Source organism: Juglans microcarpa x Juglans regia, chromosome 1D, assembly GCF_004785595.1.
Source record: "Juglans microcarpa x Juglans regia isolate MS1-56 chromosome 1D, Jm3101_v1.0, whole genome shotgun sequence".
NCBI lineage: Eukaryota > Viridiplantae > Streptophyta > Magnoliopsida > Fagales > Juglandaceae > Juglans > Juglans microcarpa x Juglans regia.
Genome location: NC_054594.1, coordinates 19,456,397 through 19,480,298, shown reverse-complemented (window position 1 = coordinate 19,480,298; position 23,902 = coordinate 19,456,397). Strand labels below are relative to the sequence as shown.

The following is a 23,902-nucleotide window of genomic DNA, read 5'->3' as shown; positions in this document are numbered from 1 at the left end:
ATATTTATAAATTTTAATTTATAATTAATATAATTTAAATTATATTATAATTTAGGTCCAAAACATTTTTTTAAACCAAAAAATAATTTTTAGACCCAATGCATCGTGGCTTGGGCTAGGGCGAGACGGGTTGCGGTTTCGATCCCACCCTCTGGCACCGGAGTGGGGGATGAGGTTGAAAACCCCTACCCCACATGGTGCGGGACGGGGTGGGGTGAGCCCCACACCATGCAAACATCACCTCTAGAAAAAATATAGAAAAAATTGTCAGGTATAAGGTGTGAGAGTGAATAGTAACTTATGCATAGCAAAACCCATATATATATAAACACTACACTAAAGATTCTACCACCTATACCTAGTTGAAGATAGCGTAATCTAATAGTATCTTGGGTGGACTAGTCTTCTTTGGTGATCTCAATTAAGGTTATTTTTTAGCAATATTCGAAATTTTTAAGCAATGTATTGACTAGATTTGGTCGGTACTTTCGAGCAAGGAATATTTTCTTACGATGCTTGAAATTTTTGAACAATGTATTAGTCGGACTTACCTTGCTCAAGATCATGCTCGGTGATCCTAAGCAAGGGTGAAATTCTTGCGCTATTCTGTATTATCGACCAGTGTGTCTGTCAGATTGAACTTGCTCTGTGATCCCGAGTAAGGGTTATTTTCTTGCAATACTTAAAATTATTTAACACTGTGTTGTTCGGAATGACCTATCTCGATTATCCCAAGTAAGGTTTGTTTTTCTTGCGATGCTCGAAATTACCAAGCAATGTGTCCATCGGACTAGACTTGCTTGGTGATCCTGAGTAAGATTTATTTTCTTGCGATGCTTGAAATTTCTAAGTAATATGTTGGTTGGACTAGCCTTTCTCGGTGATCCTGTTCAATGACTGAATTTTTACACAATATGTTGGTCGGGCTATGCAAGATACGTATGTCCAGGTGAAAGTATTATTACATTTTTTATAAGGGAAAATATAATCTTTAAAATGCATATCAATGAAACTAATCATTAAAATTGAGAAATATCAAGAAAAAATCATAATTTTTAATATGATAATGAACTAAAATAATGCAAAAATATTTTAGAGTTTTGTCATTTTAAAAAAAAAACTATTAAATCGGTAGTAGAAAAAGTAACAAACCAAATTAGATATGTGAATCAAAACATGATTTCTAAATAAGTCAAGCGGCATATTATATACAATCATTGTAAAGTCTAATGTTTGTAAGTTGCGAGCATGTATTTTTTTCACACGTAATCAAGCTATCAAGAAAATAGTTAACTTATTTTACGGAGATGAAATTTGTTTTGTTCATAAAATTCATCTTCCCAACTAATGTATAGTTTTCTTTTTTTTTTTTTTTTTTTTTTTTTTTAACTGCCATCCTCGCTCATGCCTAGATCTACATTCTTTATACATATGAAGATGATCTTGAAAGTTAAATGTTTTGAACTAAATTAATGAAAATGTAAAATAGAAAAGCACAAGAATAGCACATTAGTTTGACATTCTTTAGTGTACTAACCCTTATGATTGGACCACGTTTTTGTAGATGTTAATAGACAAAAAGTTTATTAGATGGTCTTATTTCTATATAACTCATATCATATGGCATTATTGCTAAAAGTAAACACAAACCTTAAAAGACAGGTAATTTTACCACTCAAACACATTAGAACCTCAAGGACAGCTAATCTTGCTCATCAAACACAAACCTCAGGGACCAAAGTCATTTTTCCATCAAAGATTCAAACACCATTTACTGTTCATACTATTTACACGGTTGATCATTTCTCTTTGCTCATCAAACACAAACAAGAAGAGGGTCATTTTTCCATTAAACACAATTTAGTGTTCACACCACTCACACCATTATAGCGGCTTTTATAATAGAGAGAGAACAGAAAATAGATAATAGAAGGGAGATATATTTTGAAAGTAAAAGTACAATTCAACCAACACTCGGGACTAGTCAGGATGCTGTTTTCGGACACCCAGTGCCATTCAAAAAAATAAAAAACTCAATTAACACGGACGATAATGTTAAATCTTTGATCAAAATGCATATATGGATCAAGAACAAGCCTTCTAAAGAGACCAACTAAACGTCATAATTAAGCATTTTATTCTCTCTTTCCCAGTACCCCTTTTTCCAGTGACCATGTTTCAGTTACAACTTACTCTTTCGTATTGGCCCCATCTCTTTCGCCTTGGCTCTCAGCAAATGCTTCTGTACTTTCCCAGTAGCTGTCTTTGGCAATGGTCCAAAAATCACAGATTTTGGAACCCAATAAGCAGGCATCTTAGACCGACAGAATTTCACTATATCTTCCACCAACAGCTGCTCATCAGATGTATCAATACCAGGCTTTAACGTCACAAAAGCACAAGGAGACTCACCCCACCGCTCGTCTGGCCTTGCCACCACTGATGCCTCCAAAATGGCTGGGTGCAAGTATAGACTATTTTCTACCTCCAAGCTACTGATGTTTTCACCTCCAGATATAATGATGTCTTTTGACCTGTCTTTGATTTCTATGTATCCATCTGGGTGCTTTACTGCTAGATCACCTGAATGGTACCATCCATTTGCGAAAGCCTCCTCATTTGCTTTTGGGTTCTTTAAGTACCCCTTCATTACAGGGTTACCCCGAAATACTATCTCCCCAATGGCAGTTCCATCAGCAGGAACAGGTTGCATGGTCTGAGGGTTGACAACATCTAAGCCTTCCAAACCAACATATCGGACACCTTGGCGTGCGTTGAGACGGGCTTGGGTTTCAAGGGGCAGTGAGTCCCATTCAGGCTTCCATGCACATACAGTGGAGGGGCCATAGGTTTCTGAGAGACCATAAGTGTGGGTGATACGGAAGCCTTTTTGAGACATTTCAAAGAGAACAGAGGGTGGCGGAGCTGCACCAGCCGTCATTACATGAACAACATGAGGAAGGGGAAGGATAGTTTCTTCGGGTGGGGCATGAACTATGGTGTTGAGCACCACAGGTGCAGCGCAAAAATGAGTCACACCATGGTTTGCTATGGCTGAGTAGACTGCTTTAGCTGAAACCTGCAGCACAAAAGGCACTATTAAAGAGCACTAATATCTATTAAAACCAGCAACCTAGCTATCAGAGGTTAAGATTAAGAGAGAAGTGCTACAGCCACAAAGAGATCCTACAAAAGTGAACTCACAAACTGACATGACTTCATATGATACGTTAGATTTATTTTACAATAAAAGTAGTTTTACAATCTAATATACCACATCAAGCCATGTCAGTTTATAGATTTACTTTTGTGGAATTTCTTTGGGACTAAAGTATTGCTCTAAGATTAATACTAATACATAACGAAGATTGTATATATTCCTTTTTTTTTTTTAAGTAAAACAGAATGGATTAAAAATTACATATATTCTGTCAGCACTCGGAGTAAATATACAAGCATTTATCAACCTGGATGACTTACCTGACGAAGGCATATGTTTGTCCCACTAAGAGCTGCAAGAGACCAAGTGAAACACCAACCATTACAATGAAACATGGGTAGGGTCCACAGGTACACGGCTCCTTCATTCATACCCCAGATAATAGGATTACTCAAAGACATGACATATGCCCCTCGGTGACTCAACACCACCCCCTTAGGACTAGCTGTAGTACCAGATGTATAACCCAAAGCAATGCTCTGCCACTCATCCTCTGGTGGTTTCCAAGCAAAATCAGGGTCGCCAGTTTCCAGGAATTTCTCATATTCAATGGCCCCTTTTTGCAAAGCATATTTGAGCTCATTAGGGTCGCAGTTTTCGTCACCAATGACAACTAAAATTGGAGGCTTGAAACTTCTGTTTTTCTCGTTTAAGATTTTTAATGCTTCCTCTGCTAAAACAAAAACCTCTTGATCAACCATCACAACTGCAGCTGATGAATGACTAAGAAGGAAAGCAATGGTTGATGCATTTAGACGAATATTAACAGCATTAAGAACAGCTCCAGCCATTGGAACTCCAAAATGAGCTTCATAAATTGCTGGGACATTTGGTGCAATTACTGCTACCTGTTAACAAATATCGGAAAGACAACGAATATGCTTACTAACTCTGATACAATAAGATCTAGAAAATAAAGGCCATGGGTCAACCCCAACGTAAGAGGGAAATGGGAGCAGAACCCTTAAGCTTCAGATCATGTCACTAAATCATCAGAACACTGACTTGTATGCTCTCTGAATGCAAGCGGAAAATAAGGATTGAGACTGTAATTCAGAATGTTATTTTACTAGTGTCCTAAAAATTGGTTATAAACCATCTAGCAAGACCATGACATGAAATGCAGGAAGCAATTACTTCAACAATTCAGGGACGTATGTAAAATAAGTCTTAAATAAAGATTAGAACCAACCAACAGAAACACCAAGGGATACGTACGTTACGAAATTTCTTAGATATTCCGCATCTTCATTGTTGTTTTCTTTCGCTATTTATGATGCACCTTAACAATTTGGGATACAAGTGTGTTAAGTAATGTCTTAAAAGTAAGATTAGTACAACCGATAGAGTTACACTAAGGGACACGTACGTTAGGTAATTTCTTGCCATCACCATCTTCATTGTTGTTTCCTTTCACTATCTATGCTACACTTGAACAATGACTGACATATTCTACTCATTTTATGCCTCTTTTTCTAAATGAATGGACATACTGCATACGAGCCCTATACTGGTGGGAACATGACTATTTCAAATAGGTCTAATTGAAGCATTTCAACCTTGGGACCTGCCAAAATACCTGCTAGACTCGGGACCATTGGACTTGTATGTGTAATGTGCATTTTAATTGGCTTCCAATATGCTTTATAGGAACAAGATTAAGAACAATTTCATTGGAAATGCTTTGCTTGAGTATAACATTTAACTACGGAATTATGCAAGATGTAGGCAGGTCCAGAGAATCTTAGGAACTCTGTTACCTAGTACACAAAATGCAGAACAGCAATTAGAAAGTCTCATGTCTTTGGGAAAGTTAAGGCCCATCAGAGCTTGATTAATCCCTGAAAAAAAAGGCTTGACGAGATGTAAAACTTTAAGAAGCCATGTATAAACCCCAAGTGAAATTTGGGAAATGTCAAGCAACCTAAAAAGAAATGGTGTACTCTATTGCTTTGCATACTAACAAAGCACTAACATGAAGCGTTCAGCTTGGTTAGCAAGCGTTGGCCTGGCCCTGTCTATGACTGATACTCATATCATGCATTGCGAAATGTTCTCAACGCTCAATAAACTCTCAAGTCCTGGTCCTTCAAGGAGATCTTGAGTCATGATACTTTCTCTGATAAGCAGTGAAACTTCAGTAAAAAGCACAAAAAGGCACTACCCAAGTACAAAAGATGTATACAAGAGAGTCACATATCAAGAAAGAGAACAAGATGAAAGAAAATCATTAAAGTTTGTTTATATCAATGGACTAAAAGTACTGAAAGGAACTTGACCCTACATATACAAATTCTTTGACTATTTTATGTGGGAAAATTCTATATACCACACTCACATCCAACAATGATGAGGTTGTATCTTATCACCCTTGGATCATCCTTTAATTTTTTAAAGAAGAAATATAAAGATTGATGGAAAATGCCAACTCATCGTAGGGGGATAAAAATGGGATATGAGTGCGGTGTATAGCATTGCTATTTTATGAGACAGTTGAGTTATCAAGCCCCATGTATCAATATGAAAAATGCTAGCGGGCTCCCCTTTTTTTCGCCCGATTGGGTTTTTTATTTTTTATTTTTTATTTTTTGACTTAATGATTAAGAAAATATTATTTAATAATATTGTGAATTTTTTAAAAAAAATATTTAAAAGTATTAAAAAAATAACGTGAAAAAAAAATTTAAGATTTTTTGATTTTTTTTCACATCATTTTTTTAACACTTTTAATTATTTTTAAAAAAAAGTTCACAATATTATTAAACAATATTTTCTTAATCATTAAGTCAAAAAATAAAAAATAAAAAATAAAAAACCCAATCGGGCAAAAAATAGGGGGCTAGCATCTCTCTATTAATATTGTATATAACAATGGCAGTGCCATGTAAGCAGCGCTCTTTATAAACAACCATATATTTTGTGTAGAACATTTAAAAAATCTAAAAAAACAATTAACTTCATAATTTAGCTCAAGAGCTGAAGATATAACGACGTCTTCCATATCTATTTAAAGTCAAACTAATCTGTAAAAGGAAGTAAACAGAAGCAAGCTTAATATACGATTGAGCTAAATTACAAATGAAAAAAATCCGACCAAAGTGCTATTATGGGATAATCACAGCATCTAATGATGCATAAGCGCAGTATATATCCATTGGGTTACAAGTGGGTAAGCCCACAAAATTTCAAATATGTTCTTTTCTTTTTCGGTTTGTCTCAAAAACGTTGACTTTTTCATTTCTTCACAGAGCTAAGCAACACGAAACATCCGTTTCTTCTTCTGTTATTTTCATTCCTTTGCTTTTACTTTCAATTATTTTCTCGGGAACCAAACAGCCAACAGGGAGTGGGTAGAGATAGCTAACGGTTGTAGAAATGGTAACAGAGAGCATGAGTAGCCAGAAGGGGATAAGAGTTACCGTGCAACCGAGGCCGATGGAGTGGCGAGAGAGAGCAGAGGCCAATCGACGACAACGCATGTAAGTGTCTTGCCACGTGTAGCGCCGAGATCCATGGACAAGCGAGGCTCTATTGGGATGCACCAAAGCCGCCCTCTCAAGAAACCACAGTGGCGTCAAAGCCATGTAGTTCGCCGCATTTTTCGGCAGATCGTCGATGTCTTTCCCAGCCATCTTCACCTCTTTCGCACTCCTATCTCTGGCGTCACCCCGTTTGGATTTTATGAATAAGGATGTGTCAGAAGCGCAGACTATGGTGGGAGTTTATATAGAGGCTACTGCGACTGTGCTCGTCTCGTAATCGGACGGCTCTGAACGTAGAACTGCCACATGTACGTTCGGGAACCGACGCGATTGACCTCGATGTTTTTATAGGATACCATTAATAGGTTTTGTAGAGAAATTGGATTTCTCTTTCATTAATTCGTTATTATTCTACTAGAAATGATACTTATAATTATGAATGTGTAAATATTATATAATTATTTAAAAATAAATAAATAAATATAAAATTTATATAAAAAAAATTAATTATTTAATAGTAAATCTTACTCTTTTTAAAAATAATTACATGACACTTACACACTTTACGATTGTATATAATATTACTCTTATTATATAAGAGTGAGATTATTGATATAATTAGTATATAATAGTATGCTATTTGGAAGTCTAAATTAAATGTATTACATAATAAATATACGACAACAAAAACCTTATAAGTTGTCAACAATTAGACAACTCTTCATGTCCAACAATTACAAAATTAGCATATATAATTAATATATATGAGGCTTAAGCACCTTGCATTAAGTGAAGGAAGTATAACCCCTTTAACCACTATGCATGATAAATGACAATAAAGCCTAGTTTATTTTAATAAATTCGACTATTAATGAATATTACACATCGGTTATTACTGTAAAATAGAATTCTCTCTTTTTTACTTTAAATGATTTGTATCCGTTTAATTTAAAATGTAGTTACTTTTCTAATTAACATACTAAGCATACCGCTTAACGTGTTTTAACACATAAATAAAAAAAAAAAAGTGTTTTAATTATTCACGAATTGTATAGTAAGATAAGAAACATAGGTTGTTTGGATATGATATTAGTCACTATCCAAACCTCCCCTATATGACACTAGTCACAATTCTTTTAATATAATACAATGACGACTGGTTGTATTTTCAGATAATAATTTGTACAACTTTCATTCATATGTCCATCTCAAATTCTCAATGTAAGTAACGTGAAAATAATCAAGTTATATATATATATATATATATATGGGGAAAAGAATAATGTTAGATACAAATTTCAAATAGATAAATTTTATATAAATATTTTATAAAATAATGAGTCTCACTAATAAATAATAAATTTTTTATATTTTTTTAAAATAAAATTTATTTTTTTATAAAAATTTATATAAAATTTATCTATTTAAAATTTGTACTAATCATTTCTTAAAAACATAGAACTGATAAACCGACGATATGATGTAAAGAAAATACATATAGGGTGGCACTGCGTGCAGCCACTAATTCCCACCCGGAGATTCTGCCGACAAGGTAAACTGCCCTTTTTTATTTTTTATTTTTTTCATATATTTCTTTTACATTCTTCAAAAAAAATTAAAAAAAATTACAATATCAATAAATAATACTTACTTAATCACTAAATAAAAAAAAAACACAACAAGAAAAGGAAATAAAAAAAATCTATCAAGAGAAATGTTCGGAATCCATTATCAGAATTCCAAGCATTTCTCAAAAATGAAAAAGCTCACTCGCCACTGGGTCACACCGGCTAACAGAAAGAAAAAATAAAAAATAAAAGTCGAGTCAAGTAGGTATACAACATATTGTTTTTAATCCCGTATCGTACTGTATTTGCCGTATCGGTACAGGTATTATATATATTTCGTATCAGTTTAAATACCGGCCGTACCAACCTGTATTTCAGCTTTTAATTTTTTTTTTAACTACAAATTTATTTTTTGACTCTCAATTCAGATTAGGCTATTTATAATTTATATATATATGTATTTATATATAATTTATTCATATATAGAGTATTATTTGAAATATAATTTTTATATATATAATTTATTCATATATCGACTATCTCGAAACGATACACAAACCGATACCGGTATCGAAATATTTCGTTTCAGTACCTTGACCAGTACGGCATCCGATACGGTATTCAAAACATTGATACAATCCCAAAAAGACCCATTTCATTTATAGCCCATCTGAAAGGAAGCAATAACATGAAATACAAACTTGAACTCCCTAAAGCCCCATTTGAGTAATCAAGAGGATGAAACAACCAAATTTCAAACAGAGAAAGCAATATTGACCTATGTATATGTATGTATTTATGTATGAGAAATGCTTGGGATCTCGATAATGGATCCGGAGCATTTTAGATGGTTGTAGTGCCATGCTTCTTCTTATGGTGTCGGGTCAAGGCTCAGGGACCAAATTTGAACTCTCAACACCTCCCATTATTAAGACTTGCTACATTTTTGCCCAATTATCTTATGGCTCAAAGTTATCAGCATTTTATGGTGCTTGGAGCACTTTTCCTTGCATTTTGCGGTGATGTTTGTTTTTATTATTATTATCATGAAAATGGGAAATAGATAGAAGGGGCTTTCTTACAAGTTGGAGCACTTTTCCTTAATGTTGCAAAAGGTGATGCTTAATTTAGCATGAAAAAGGCAAAGGAAATAGAAGGAGCTTTCTAAGAGAACAAACCACACGAGGGTGAGGATGAGAACAATAAATTTGAATTGCACTTTGCTTCATTATAAATGGAAAAATAGTGAGATGATTTTGAAAGAAAATAGTTAATTTTGTATTGTTGGATTGGAACCCAAAAACTAATTTTAAAAACATTTTCTAGTGTTTGATTGCGACTTAATATTTTCGGCCATTTGTATGTTATTTATGCCCAAGAACATGTAGTTTAATGGTATTTTATCTCCCTTCATCACGAGGAATGTCCGGAGATCAAAGAAAAGTACACGGTATCAGCCATTCACCCACCTCTCGTCATGCCCTTCTTTCAGGTTCAGTGCAACTTATTGCAACTGTTGATCTGATTTTTGAAACCTATACATGCAATCCGAAGTAAATGACTGTAGTCCTCGAGACTTCATCTTCGCACCCCCAATACGTAAAGATTGGCCCTGCTAAAGATAAAAGATTCGACAAGATCCCTTGAATGTTTAATACAAAACTGTTATGATCTTGAGGGTTAAAAGTTTAACCAAGTTAGTATTCAACAGTCTTAGGACTTTTAGATCAATGGTTAGGTCTTTAACAATTGGTATCAGAGTAGGAACCATGTCACGAATTCAAGTCACGGAGGAGACGACTTATAGGCTGAATTAAAATATTTTGGTACTATGTATAGAAATAATGTTAAATCATTGAATACTAATAGATGAATGAAGCCATCAAAAAGAAAAGGGCTACTATCGGGTCAGTGTCGATAGAGTGGGCCGTCGTACGTGAACGTCAGATTCAGAAGCATGGTGGAATATTATGATCCTGAGCGTTAAAGGTTTAACCAAATGAGTATCTAACAGTTTTAGAATTTTTAGATCAATGGTTGAGTTTTTAACAAAAATCGCAAGGCCATATAAATTTCATCCTTTGAGTGATGATTCCTATCTTATGGACCTTGCTTCTGATTTCAATCCATCTACTACTTGTAATACTCTTCATGCTTTTTTTCTCTTTCATCTCCTTTCTTGTTAAAACATAAGACCATCTACCATGTGCGTTTGACAGCATTACATATGATGACACATCTTCAGGATACCAAGTCAATCTTTTTTGTGATGCAAACTACCCCAATTCTACATTCGAGTGAATCTGGCAACCCCCAGCAATGCTTCCAAAACCCAATTCCCGGATCAAAGGTTAAGGATAAGGATGTTGTAGAAGATAAGGATGCTGTAGAAGCCATGTTGAGGAAAATATCAACCACACTTCTAGCGTGGATACATAAACACTAGACTAGTCTCTTACAGCATCCTTATCCTTAAACAAAGACAAATCCCAAAGAAACTCCTCAAATTGTCTAAAGTGCCCAGAACGGAGAAGAAGTCAACAATGCATGCATAGTGCTCATGCTTAGCACGCTAGGTCCTTCAAATATTGCTTTATTGAAATATGAATAGCCCTTGTCAACAAGGCCGGCATGATTGCAAGCCCATAAGATACCAAGAAGTGTAACACTGTTAGGCCTACAACCAACGAGCCTCATCCTTTCAAAGAATTTTATGGCTTCCTCCCCTCCACCATTTTCAGCATGAGGTAGCCTACGTACGGTCTTTATTAATTTTTTTTTTTTAAATAACATACAATCTCTATTTGAAGACTATTTATGTAAGTTTATATAAAATTATATTTAAAAAAAATTTAAAATTACAATAATATCTTTTTTAAAATAATTTTTTTTTTTACTCTCATTTATTAATAGGACTACGCACATAATCTTTTATTCAAGATTACAAATAGAATTTCTCTTCGTGCATAACCGCGTATCACGTCATTCCAAGAAACAATATTTCTTTCAGAAACTTTATGCAAAACCAAGAGACTGTCTTCCATGATTCCACATTTAGCATAAAAGCAGCTAATCAACGAATTGCCAACAAACACATTAAGCTTACCCAAACATTTGATATTACAAGCATGAATTAATAGTGTTTTAATCTGCCGAAAATAATTTGGTTGCAAAAAGCCAACTTTTTTGTAGTGAAATAATAGCGTTTAAGTTTTTTTTTTTTTTTTTTAAATTGTAACAAATCACACTATATCCGGCAAGAATAATGATATTTTGTCATCTCAGTTTGTCTTCTTATTTTGACTATTTATGTATTTATTTTTTTTACTTACTAATTAAAGAAGTAACTATTAATGTATTGATATTTTTTATTTTTTAAAAATGTTTAAAGATATTAAAAAAATATAAAAATCAAAAATCAAAAAATCAAAAATAAAAAGGTTGTGTCATTGTTGGGCGGCAGCCTAGGATTACCCTATCCAGCGAATTAACACCCTAACTTGTATATAACATAACTCTTAAAAATACACCAAACCTATATACTTCCATGTCTAGCTTTTCAAAACAGAGTGCTTTATAACAACGTGAAGATCATGACCGAAGGCATCTTCAAAACATCCTGAGATTTCTTTGAAGGCATAAAATGTAAATAAATGTTTCATTAATCAATCCCACTACACGTAAATAGATTCAAATTACTAGAAATTCGAAAACAATAACATCTCAACAGTTACACAACAAAGGTAGTATCGCGCTCGTTTATCTTCGCACGGATAAAACTCTGTATTTTTCTGCGTTCTGTCCCTCGTATTTCAGCCTTTTTTCTTCAGTAATTGTGTTATGGTTTCCCTCTCTTATTAATCCTGTACAGTAAGTACGAAGCAAGCAAAACTCAAGAAGAGGAAGAGGAAGAGGAAGAGGAAGGGTTGAAAGCCGCCTGCTCACCGCAGCTGAGCACTTCATGAGGCCCTGCTTCTTCTCGGCCAACACCCATAAGATCAAGGTAGTATAGGTAATGGGAGATAATGTTGTTCATGGAATCACTGTCACCCTGGCCGCAGACAGAATCTCCGTAGAGCACATTCATGGTGGTGCCGAAACCAGGAAGACGCTTGTTCAAAGTGTCATTCTTGGTGGGTTTCCAGTTGCCAACAAAGACATCGTGGGCTGAAGGTTGATGCTGCTTGGTTGGGGTCATCCACCTCCAAATTGCTGCCTTGAAGGCCAAGGTAGCATTCTGTTCTATGTATTCCGGATGGTTCAGTAAATCCACCTTCAGGGCTTCCCCTGTTTTTCCATAGTTGTAATTCCTGATGAAAGCGTACTCGGAGAAAAATATTAGATGTAACGTTACGAGATAAACATTAGCAAAGATTTTAATGTAGAACTTTCTTGAGTGTTGCTAAGAATGATACAACTTCTACTGCATATGGCGGAAATTAATAGTATGGAGGGATGCAGGGATTAGTGAAAGGGTTGAGGAGAGTAGAAAAGGTGAATATACATACCAATAGATAGGAATGGCACCACGGCCATAGTAAGCAGCTCCAGGAGTGCATGGATAAGTGAGTTTGTAGTACTCATCACAGTAGGAAGAGTCGGGGCTCAGTTCCTTGTTGTAGCATAAACCCCAGGCCAAAGGTCCCCCTGTTGCCACCCCGTATCCACCTGATCGATCAAGTTGTATCAGATTGCTTCTTAATTGGCAAAGAAAACCATCAGCCATGAGCAAAGGATAAATTGACCATAATCTTACAGCCAGATGATACGTGTGTGTGTGTGTGTATATATATATATATATATATATATATAGCTTTTAGGATCCAGAATAGAATCTTGTAGCTTACCACCATGGATGGATTCACTCACACCACAATGCTTTGTTCGTTTTCTCTTAAATGTAGAACCCAAAATCTTATACTTCATATTCGAATCCTCATCCTTCTGGACTCAAGAACATAAACACAGCTATAATTACTTCCTTGGATCTCCATTAATTTAAGCAGATTGAGCAAAGGAATATTAGAGGATAATTAGGAATATCCCAAAATTAATCATTTTAAACGCAACCGAGCTACTAAATTTTGCTTAAACACATATAAAGCTTAACCCTATGATCCATTTAAAACTCATGGAATCAAAACCCTAATCGAAAATAAGCCGTCAAACACAAACCAATAAGACAAAACCAAATCGCAAAGCTATAACTTAAATTCTTTTAACTCACACGAGGTTTTGCTGCCAACATGGCCTAGAAAAGCTGCAACTTCCTTCATCCCGGTTTGCCTCCCGCCGGTGGTGCCAAATCCATCAGGCTGGTAATCGGCAGCAGCAGTGATAAAAGAACGGTAGTCCCAGAAGCCGACTGCATGAGCCACAGGGGTATTACGCTTTTCGAAGAGGTTCTCAAACTGGTACGTCTGGAAGTAGTCAGAAATGGTCTCGTTACAACAGTGAGTAGAGAACTTTCTGCACTCCCACCCTTTCTGGCAAACCTTTTGGCCCTTCACTGTCTTCACCACCGGCTTTACAGAAGACTCATCGCCATTGACGAGCACTAACATGATCAACGCCATTGTCAAGACCAGTGACCATTTGGCCTCCATTTTGAATGTAACAGCTAAGAGAATGACTTGTGGTGCTGATTGAAGGGCTGCGATGGAGAGATATTTATAACTCATAGAAAGTTGTTGGAAGGCATAGAAAGTGAACGTGCAACTCATTAGGAGGAGAGGTGATTTCAGAGTCGGAGTAGGAGCGGGTTTTTGCTTCGTTTTTATTCTTCTTCGAGTGCAAGGAAAGAAAAACTTGAAATATGGGATTTCTTTTCTTTTCATTAATTTGTTCTTTTGATATTTTTAATGTTTGCTTTTCTTTTCAACCATCTCCTCTCGAGGACAAAGTGGTTACTTTTATATCATGACCAATTTATAGAACCAAAAAACAAATTAAAAAAAATTATATTTATAAGTTAGTGTAGATATATAATATAACTAGCAAAATACTTAATTATATAATATAATTTGATTCAAAAAAATTTAAAAGTTATTTAAAAAATGTAAATAGTTTGCTCTAGATAATTATTATTGTATGACCACGGATTTAACTATTTGATAAGGGTAGCTCTACAATCACAGCTGGGGGCTCCTGCTAGTCCATTTTATCTATATTTTATCTATTTTTTTACATGTATTTTTTTAACATTTTTAAATATTTAAAAAAATCATAATATTATTAAAAAAAATACTACCTTAATTATTAAGTAAAAAAATCATAGCGGGAGGACTAGCATTTTCCATTTGATAAAGCCTGAAAAACGTCCTTAAATGGGACAGGGATTTTCTTTTTCAAGGGCAACTAATGAGAGTGGGTGCTTAGGACTAAAAAAAAAAAAAAAAAAAAGAAGAAGAAGAAGGTCACAAGAGAGGGTTGTTAACAAGTAGTGATAGGCTTAGAACATATTCATAATTTAAAAATAATTTTAAATATAATAATATATTTTATTATATTTAAACCCATCAAATTAAAAATCAAAATCAAAATAAAATTTAAAATAATATTATTTTAGTACATAATTATAAATAATAAGTTTATCATTTCTCTGTTAACAAACAATGAGATTGTGTTAGAATAATATGGGTGGGCCACGTTGTTCAAACTCTGCAGTTTACTCAAACATCCACTGCAAGAGATTGTGTTTTTTGAGATAAAAAATTTTGTCTCAAAAAATACAATTTTTGTCTCAAATTATATTTGGAGATGAAAAAATTTCATCTCAAATTTGTCTCGGAAAGACCGTCTCAAAAAGTTTTTGGAGATGAAAATCAAAATTCGTCTCAAAAAATCATTTTTAGAGACGAAATTGGACGGATCAAGTCGAAACCGTTTGAACGGATAATTTTTTTTTAGACGAACCGATTTCGTCTCAATATAATGTTCGAATGGAATATTTCACCGTCCGAACCGAGATGTCCATTCGAACAATATGAAATATTCATTCGAACTAATGTCCATATTTGATCATGTTCGAACGAACGGAGTGTTCGAACAGATTTTATACGTTCGAACTAATAAATTTTTCAAACAACTTGTGTTCGAACAAAAATTATGTCTATTCGAAAAGAAATTTTATTTTTGGAAATTATATCCGTTCGAACGGGGTTTTGCACATAACTGTTGTTCGAACAAGTAATTTATTGTTCGAACGTCTGTATTTCTCTTTTGCCGTTCGAATGGGGTAGTTTTCATTCGAATGGGTCTGTTTTGGTTCGAATGAAATTACAAATGGTAATTTACCGTTCAAACTGTATTAATCATACAGATTAGAATTTAATTAAAAGTATCATATTAATATTACATAATTTGTAATTCAAACATCAATTATTCAAATGTTTTGGAACATCATAATAGCAATTAAAGAAAAGATAAATTTGAAGACTATGGTGGTGGCATAGAGTTTTGGGACATAATTGACTGGAATTGTTCAAACATTTTTTGGTTATTCAAATGCATCCTCTCTTCTAATCTCGCCTCCAAATCCGCTGCTTGATCTAATCGGGCTAGCAGTTCTTTTTCCTTGAACCTCAATCGTTCTATCTCAAGTGTTGCTTCCTCCAATTCCTTAGTCTTGTCGTCATTCGATTTGGCTCGAGAATAGGATGATGATGATGATGAGGATGGTTTTACGCAACATCCTAAACCCCTCAAATATCTAGAACGTGGTCCAAGAACTTGAGAAAGGATCTGAGCATCATTGACAGATGATGCATCAGATGGATCTGCAGCAGTTTCCTTAAGAGATATCATCTTGTCCTACAAAAACAAAAATATTAAAGTTAGTATAAGTAACAAAAATATTATGTGACAATTAAATTAAAAAAACTTAAACTTACATAATTTTACTATGCTTCGGGACTGGCCCAAACACCATCACGATTTTTATGTGTTTTAGCATACAATTGGGTCAAATCATAGTCAGCGAGACTTTCTTCTTTCTGTAAAAGGAAAATCTATATTAGAACTTAAATCAGAAAATGTATATTATATGTTAATATTTAACGGGCACTAAAATAACTTACCATTTTGTTAGACAAACGATGAAAAGATCGCGAACCTGCATAATGGTTTATCTTTAAATTTGATCTATTTGCTTTGTTCACAATACTCCGTTGCTAATAAAAAATATTAGTTTATATATTTAATACATCTGTGATATATTATTTAAAAAAGACAGCAGCGATATTACCTGATAAGCAGGGTCTTCAAACATATCACAAACTTTCTCCCATTCGTTTGGTGGAATATTTTGGAATGGATTTTGGCGCGCCTCTATTGTAGTACTGAACTTCTTATAATGTGTATGGCATCAACCTTTGTACCTCCGAAATGCATTCGACATCAATTCATCAACCGTTAATCGATCCTCTCTTCGGCCAAAATTAAGCTCGAACTCATCCTTTTGAAAATTATAAAAAATTACTATAAATACAAAATAACTTGAAAGTAACATGTTATATACTTAGTTGCTTGAGATGTAGGTTACTACCAAACAACAGTTTTTTATGTGGTCTTTCACATCTTGGGAAACTTTAGACTAAGAGGATGTAGCAATCGGTACATACATGCGAGTAAGTGTACCAACATAAGAAGCAAGCCACGCTGCCGAATCTCCGAAGCCACCAGTGTGATCATCAGGAATGTCAACTTTGATTTTACCAACTTTCTTTACTTTTTCTATGTAGACACCCCTCATAGTACCTCTACCTCGATGCTTATTTACAACAGCTATATATACAACAATTAAAGCATAACTTTTTAATTAAATTAATTTATTTTATAGATATATTACTTAAATTGAGCATAAAATATGATATCTAATTTGATAAAATACCTTGTTCTGGGCCTGGTGATGTTGGCTCACTATTGATTACAGGTGAACCACACGGGGAGTCAATAATGGATGGGGATGCCACACGTGTTGCTTTGCGTTTGGGAGGCATATCTATTTGAAATTGTAACAAATTATTATTCAAACAATCGTTAAAGATATTTACATGTTAATATTACTTACAGAAATTCATATTTGAAATTCATTCACTATCCGTTTTGCTGGACCAGTCGCCCTCATCCTCACTAGACACTTCAGGTGATTCATCTTCTTCCGATATTTCACTCTCAATTACTTCGGGTTGAACATCTTCTCTACATAATGGAACCATATCATATTGGTTTAAATCAATAAATAGATTGATGCCTACTTCACTTTCTTGATATGCTTCTTCATTTGCTAGACTATCAACTTCTTCATGTGGTTCATCTGCCTCTAGAATGTAATCATATACATTTCTTGGTGCAAACTTCTCCACTACCCGCCATGGGTTTCCATACTCCGGATCATCTAAATAAAAAACTTGATTCGTTTGGCAATCGAGAACGAAAAGATCGTCCTCATACCATGTGCAAGATGTATTGACACTCACAAAATAATTATCGTTACGCACTCCTAACCTAGAATTTGAGACATCCCACCAATTACATTTAAACAACCAGACCATATATTCCCCCACATACTTTAACGCTATGATATTTTCCACAATTTCATAGAAGACAATGTTATCATCCCCAAGGCTTCCTTCGACTACGACCCCACAATTTTGAGTTTTCCTATATCTTTCTCTATCAGTTGTGTGAAATCTATATCCACGTACCAAACATCCTGAGTACTGGAAAGCCCGTCTGGAGGGACCACATGCTAGATCATACAGTTCTTGTGAGATTTCTGATGAATTTTCACCATATTTCAATACAACCTATATCAATAAATATTATTATATACAAAAAAAGTAGAGTTTAGTGGCACGAAATTCGTATTATAAAATAGGGCTTAACAGTAATACCGTAAGTTCAAACCACGAGGTAAATTCCTCTTCGTGCATCTTAACAATTGCTATGTTATATCTATATTTTAAATTTCTAATTTAATTTTAGTGCATAATATGTTTTAATTATACTATATTTTTTTTTAATTACATTTTTTATAAGCTTTATACATTAATTTAACTATTAACAATCGCTATATTATATCTATATTTTAAGTTTCTAATTTAATTTTAGTGCATAATATGTTGTAATTATACTATATTATTTTTTAATTACATTTTTTATAAGCTTTATACATTAATTTAACTATTAACAATTACTATGTTATATCTATATTTTAAGTTTCTAATTTAATTTTAGTGCATAATATGTTGTAATTAAACTATATTATTTTTTAATTAAATTTGTTATAAGTTTTATACATTAATTTAACTATTAACAATTGCTATGTTATATCTATATTTTAAATTTCTAATTTAATTTTAGTGCATAATATTTTTTAATTATACTATATTATTTTTTAATTACATTTTTTATAAGCTTTATACATTAATTTAACTATTAACAATTGCTATGTTATATCTATATTTTAAGTTTTTAATTTAATTTTAGTGCATAATATGTTGTAATTATACTATATTATTTTTTAATTACATTTTTTATATGTTTTATACATTAATTTAACTATTAACAATTGCTATGTTATATCTATATTATAAGTTTCTAATTTAATTTTATATAAACTATGTTGTAATTATATTATATTAATCTATATTTTTATGTTTTATTCATTTATAATTTTTGTTATATTTGGATTCTGTTTGAACAATATTCTACTCCCACAGGATCTCGTTCGAACTAACGTTATAGCATTCGAACCTGACAAACCCAGGTTCCAGACACGAAACAAAGAAAACATTTGCCACAAAACACAATTTTCACAATCTCATAAGATGTATATTGCCATAATGCCCATTTTAAATGGGATTGCACAAACACAAATATACAGCATGCATCTTAACATAATTAATTAAAAACTATAAATTATCAAAATTATAAAAATTATAAAAATTACCTTAAATTTAAGCAATCCAAACAAAAGTATCAATCCACAATACTTACATAAGCAGAAAACACATTATGAGAAAACCTAAATCATGTGCAATAAACTAATATTAATGAAACTCGAAATGCAAAAAAACATAGAAAAAAAACATACATTTTGTTCGAACCTCTCATCTCTCTCTCAAGAATCCCTTCTCTCACTAAGTCTATGAGTATCTCTCTCTCCACAACACTCACACACACACAAAATCACAAAGCCGTGCTCTGTCTCCTATTAAACATTCATCAACTGTGAAAATGAACGGGAGGTTCAGGTATATGAATCTGTGAAGTCTCGTTCGAACTGAAAATTTACCCATTCGAACACGAAAATTTCGATTAGGCGCCAATTCTGCCGCTATTTATTTCACGTTCAAATGTGTCATTTTGTTATTCGAACTAACAAATCAGAATATTCATTGCCATATTCTTCAAATGTAGACCACCTCAAAGGGTATTTTTGTAACACTGTTCGACCAGAGCGTTCGAATGACGAATTTTCACGTTCAAATAATCTAACATTCAGAGTATTTGGCACGAAGTTTTCCTCTAAACATATTCCACGAGATAACACCGTTAGAACGGGACGTTTTTGGGTTCGAACCAATCACAAAATATTTTAATATTATATACTATATAATAACTATATATTTTACCAACTATTTTATATTATAATTGATAATATATAATGTACTACAAGTCTAATAGTTAATATAATACTTATACTATATACTAACTATTAATATATAGTACTTATTAATATATATATACTTTTGGTCTTCTAATTTTGCACTATATATTATATAACTTACTATCTTGTGATATAATCTATAATAACTATAGTTATAGTAACTTATAATAGTAACTAGTAACTAGTTACTATAGTTATGATACTTGTATAGTTATCATAACTTATAATACTTGCACTGAAGTAGCTATAGTAACTATTTTAACTATAGTACTTATGATAACTTGTATAGTTATCAAAACTTATAATACTTACACTGTAGTAGTTATATAACTAATAACTACTATATATATTAATTATTTTAATTTGTATAGTTATTATAACTTATAATACCTATACTGTAGTAGCTATATAATTAATAGCTACTATATATATATATAGTAATTATATAATACTTACATTGTAGTAGCTATATAGCTAATATCCAGTATATCTATATTTATATTAATTATATTAACTTGTATAGTTATCATAACTTATAATAGCTATAGCTATATAGTAACTATATATAATACTTACACTGCAGTTATATAACTAGTAACTATAGGTAGTGTTATAATATTATATAAACTATAGGAATATAATTATCATAACTTATATATAGTACCTATATAATTCAGCCATTGTAATTATACTAAGTACTTAGAGCATTGGCATTTGACTCATCAAATGAGTTCAATCTTTAAAATTTGATGAATTCATGTTTAAAATCACTGCATTGGATTCACCAAACATTAAAATCTAAAACTTTGATGAATTGTGCATTCCAATTCATCTTCAAATTTAAAGAGTCACTATTCACACTCTATAACTATTATTTTATTTACTTAAATTATTGTTTCCTAATTTTGAGCCACAATATATTTAAGTTGGGAAACAATAATTTAAGTATCAAATTAAATTATTAATTAACATATAGTTAGTATAATTGTAAAATATGAAAAAAATAAATTAAAAATATTATTATTAAAAAAACTATATTATATTATTATTTTGATGAATCAAATGGCTAATTCAATGTGGGGTTATGGATAGGGAGGTTTTGAGTTTATGGAAAATATGTACTTTTCACCAAATTTTGAAGATAAAAATGATGAATCCAATGTTAATGCTCTTAGTATAATAGAAACAATATATTTAAAAATAATATACTAAATATAGTAATTAAAAATATTATAATACTATTATTAGTTTCATTTTTATACTTTTATACTTTGTAATATTATTATTATTATTATATATTATTATTAGTAATATAATTATAAATATATTAATATAATAATCGTTCGAACGGATATTTATCCAGTTCGAACGAGACGCCATGGTCATTATAGACCCAGTTCGAATACAATGAAACAAAACTCTCTCATTCGAACCAGCAACTACCGAGAGTCTCCGAGTTCACCCCTTAACTCCACCGCGAAAACCTCCACTCAACTGCCGTAGGAACCCCACATTTGAACTTCTAAGAGGTATGTATCAACTCTCCACCTCAATTGTTTAGTTTTTTGTACGAATGGGATGTGTTTGGGGGGTATGGATTTCGAATCCGAAATCCACCCATTTTGGTGTATTCCGTGGAAATAGCATCAAAATAATCGGTAGAAATGATTGTGCTTCACTCCTTAATCATTTCTACCGATTAAAACAAAGGATAACATCTAGATAGGAAGTTTTTCAGTTCGGAGCTGAGGCTGTTTTGGCTTCTTCCGTTCGAACAAACTCTAGTCCGTTCGAACTCCTAGTTGCCAAACAGCATTATTTTTGTTCGAACAAAATAAGTTCGTTCGAATGAACAAAAAAACTATATTTGAATGAACAGAATAGTCCATTCGAATAGAGTTTTCTAGTTTGAACAGACTATATTCTGTTCAAACAAATTATTTCAATTCAGTTCAATATACTATAATTCTTCAATAATATAATTTAAATATTATGGTTAATTATATTCTTCTTTTCATTATGGTTAAACAGTATATCAATGGCATCCAACGGAAGAAAACGAGCGAGAGATCAGCCCAGCCAAAGTAGTGGATCAACAGCTCATGCTCTAGAGACGAGGTCTACACTTGTCGAGCGTCCAGTCATTTTGTCTGACTTCTTCAATCTTTCATGGGAGGGACAGAGCATACAGTCCATCTTCACCGAGCGAGGATGGATACCGATCTGTGAGCAGCGGGGGACTGCATAACCAGAGATGGTCAGTGAGTTCTACCGTGCCATGGGAGAACTTAGCGCTGATGCTCTGTTCTACACCATATCAGTCCGGGGAGTGAGTATTAATTTCTCTCCCCGCATTATTGCTGAGTTCTTTGACATTTCCCGTATAGTCGACACATATCCTGCAGCGGCTACACGAGGACCAGCGGTTGCACCATCTGATTCCAACACACAGGCCGTATCCTCCACGCTAGCCCCGAATGTAGATTCGGATGCTACTTCGGATAGTAGTGAGGATGAGGATCTACCTGATGATGGTCTCACAGAAGATCAGGTGCGTCAGCTAGTGCGAGACCCATCGGCTCCTCCATATGATGGGAGCAAGGTGATCCGATAGGCCGATTGTATAGGATTTTTTAGAATGCTTAATTTGATTGTTAGCTATAACATCGATCCGAAAAAACACAAGACTGATTTCAGGATCGATCGAGTCAGATTTTTGTTGCGGATAGCACGGGGGGATCCTATTGATCTGGTATTGTATTTATTCCTCCACATTTGATCGGAGTCATGCTTTTCTAGTGGAGTAGTCTACCATTTGCCCTGCTGATATCTAACCTCCTACTTCGATCGGGGGTTACAGTGTCGGCCACTAAGCGGAGGTCGCCACAGATGGGACCCCTTAACAAAATCACATTCAGCAAGAGCTAGGGGCACTTGCGGAAGACTGCACCAGAACAGCCTAGTGATCCTCCCACAAATCCAGCTTCTAGTAGTGTTGCCGCTGTTGAGAGACAGCCTCTTGAAGCTACTTTGGATCAGGTACGAACTCTGCTTGTGGAGTTCGTTGAGTCCATTATGGAGAAGTTTAGGGATCTGAAAGGATCTATTAAAATGTTGCAAGAAGATGTTGATATACTAAGGAATCAATAATCATGATCGTTTTAGTTATTATTTTACTTTTTTATGTTGTACTGAACATTATATATTTGAAATGTAATTAATGTATGATTTTTATTTCTCGTGTTTACTACTTTGTTTATTTTTTTAATTTTACTTGCCGTTCATGATAATATAAAAAATAATACTATCTTTAAAGTTATATTTATATAAATTTAACATAAAAGAAATCAATTTAAAGTTTTGAACTTAATTACATAAAAGTAATTTATGAATTTATAAATATTTTAACTCACTACAAATCATAATATATAATATATACACATTTTTTTATTTTGAAAATGATAACAAATTAATGGAAAAAATATTTATTACTTTAATGGAAAAATATATGCACAAATCCATACTAATAAAAAAATTAATTGAATCTCTATCCGTTCGAACAAAGAAATTTAAGTTCAAACGGTTATTAACTTACCTCGGGAAAAATAAATTAATTTACCGCCAATATTATTATTCAAACAGATTATATACTGTTCGAGCGGACATTAATTCCATGTTTGAATATATTTTGTTCCGTTCGAACGGTTTTCCTTTTTTGAGACGATTTTTTTCGTCACAAAATATCTTGTTCGAATGGATATTTTTCCATTCGAACGAATTTAGTAGCTCAGGCATTTTTGGAATTTCGTCTCTAAAAATGACTTTTAGGGTCCCTAACAAATTTTGTCCCTAAAAGTCAAATTTCTTGTAGTGATCGATATTTTTTTAACTAAAAAATTTGTCATTATTTTAAGATTCTCTCAACTCATACCATGAGTAATGTCACGTACAGTCGTAG

General features: G+C 33.2%; 2 protein-coding genes across 2 annotated transcripts; both read right to left on the bottom strand.

Annotated features, from left to right (window-relative positions):
* Positions 1-1,823: 1,823 nt before the first annotated feature.
* Positions 1,824-6,929, bottom strand: LOC121234704 (acetate/butyrate--CoA ligase AAE7, peroxisomal). The gene is made up of 3 exons (XM_041130767.1): positions 6,640-6,929; positions 3,481-4,068; positions 1,824-3,079 (listed from the first exon to the last, which is right to left on the bottom strand). The coding sequence occupies exons 1-3, from the start codon at positions 6,850-6,852 to the stop codon at positions 2,183-2,185; spliced, it is 1,698 nt and encodes a 565-aa protein (XP_040986701.1). The 5' UTR covers positions 6,853-6,929; the 3' UTR covers positions 1,824-2,182.
* A 5,016-nt stretch (positions 6,930-11,945) lies between these two features.
* LOC121234714 (chitinase-like protein 1) lies at positions 11,946-14,089 on the bottom strand. Its single transcript, XM_041130779.1, has 3 exons — positions 13,498-14,089; positions 12,779-12,938; positions 11,946-12,580 (listed from the first exon to the last, which is right to left on the bottom strand). Exons 1-3 carry the CDS (start codon positions 13,991-13,993, stop codon positions 12,163-12,165), a joined length of 1,074 nt encoding a protein of 357 aa, XP_040986713.1. The 5' UTR covers positions 13,994-14,089; the 3' UTR covers positions 11,946-12,162.
* Positions 14,090-23,902: the final 9,813 nt, after the last annotated feature.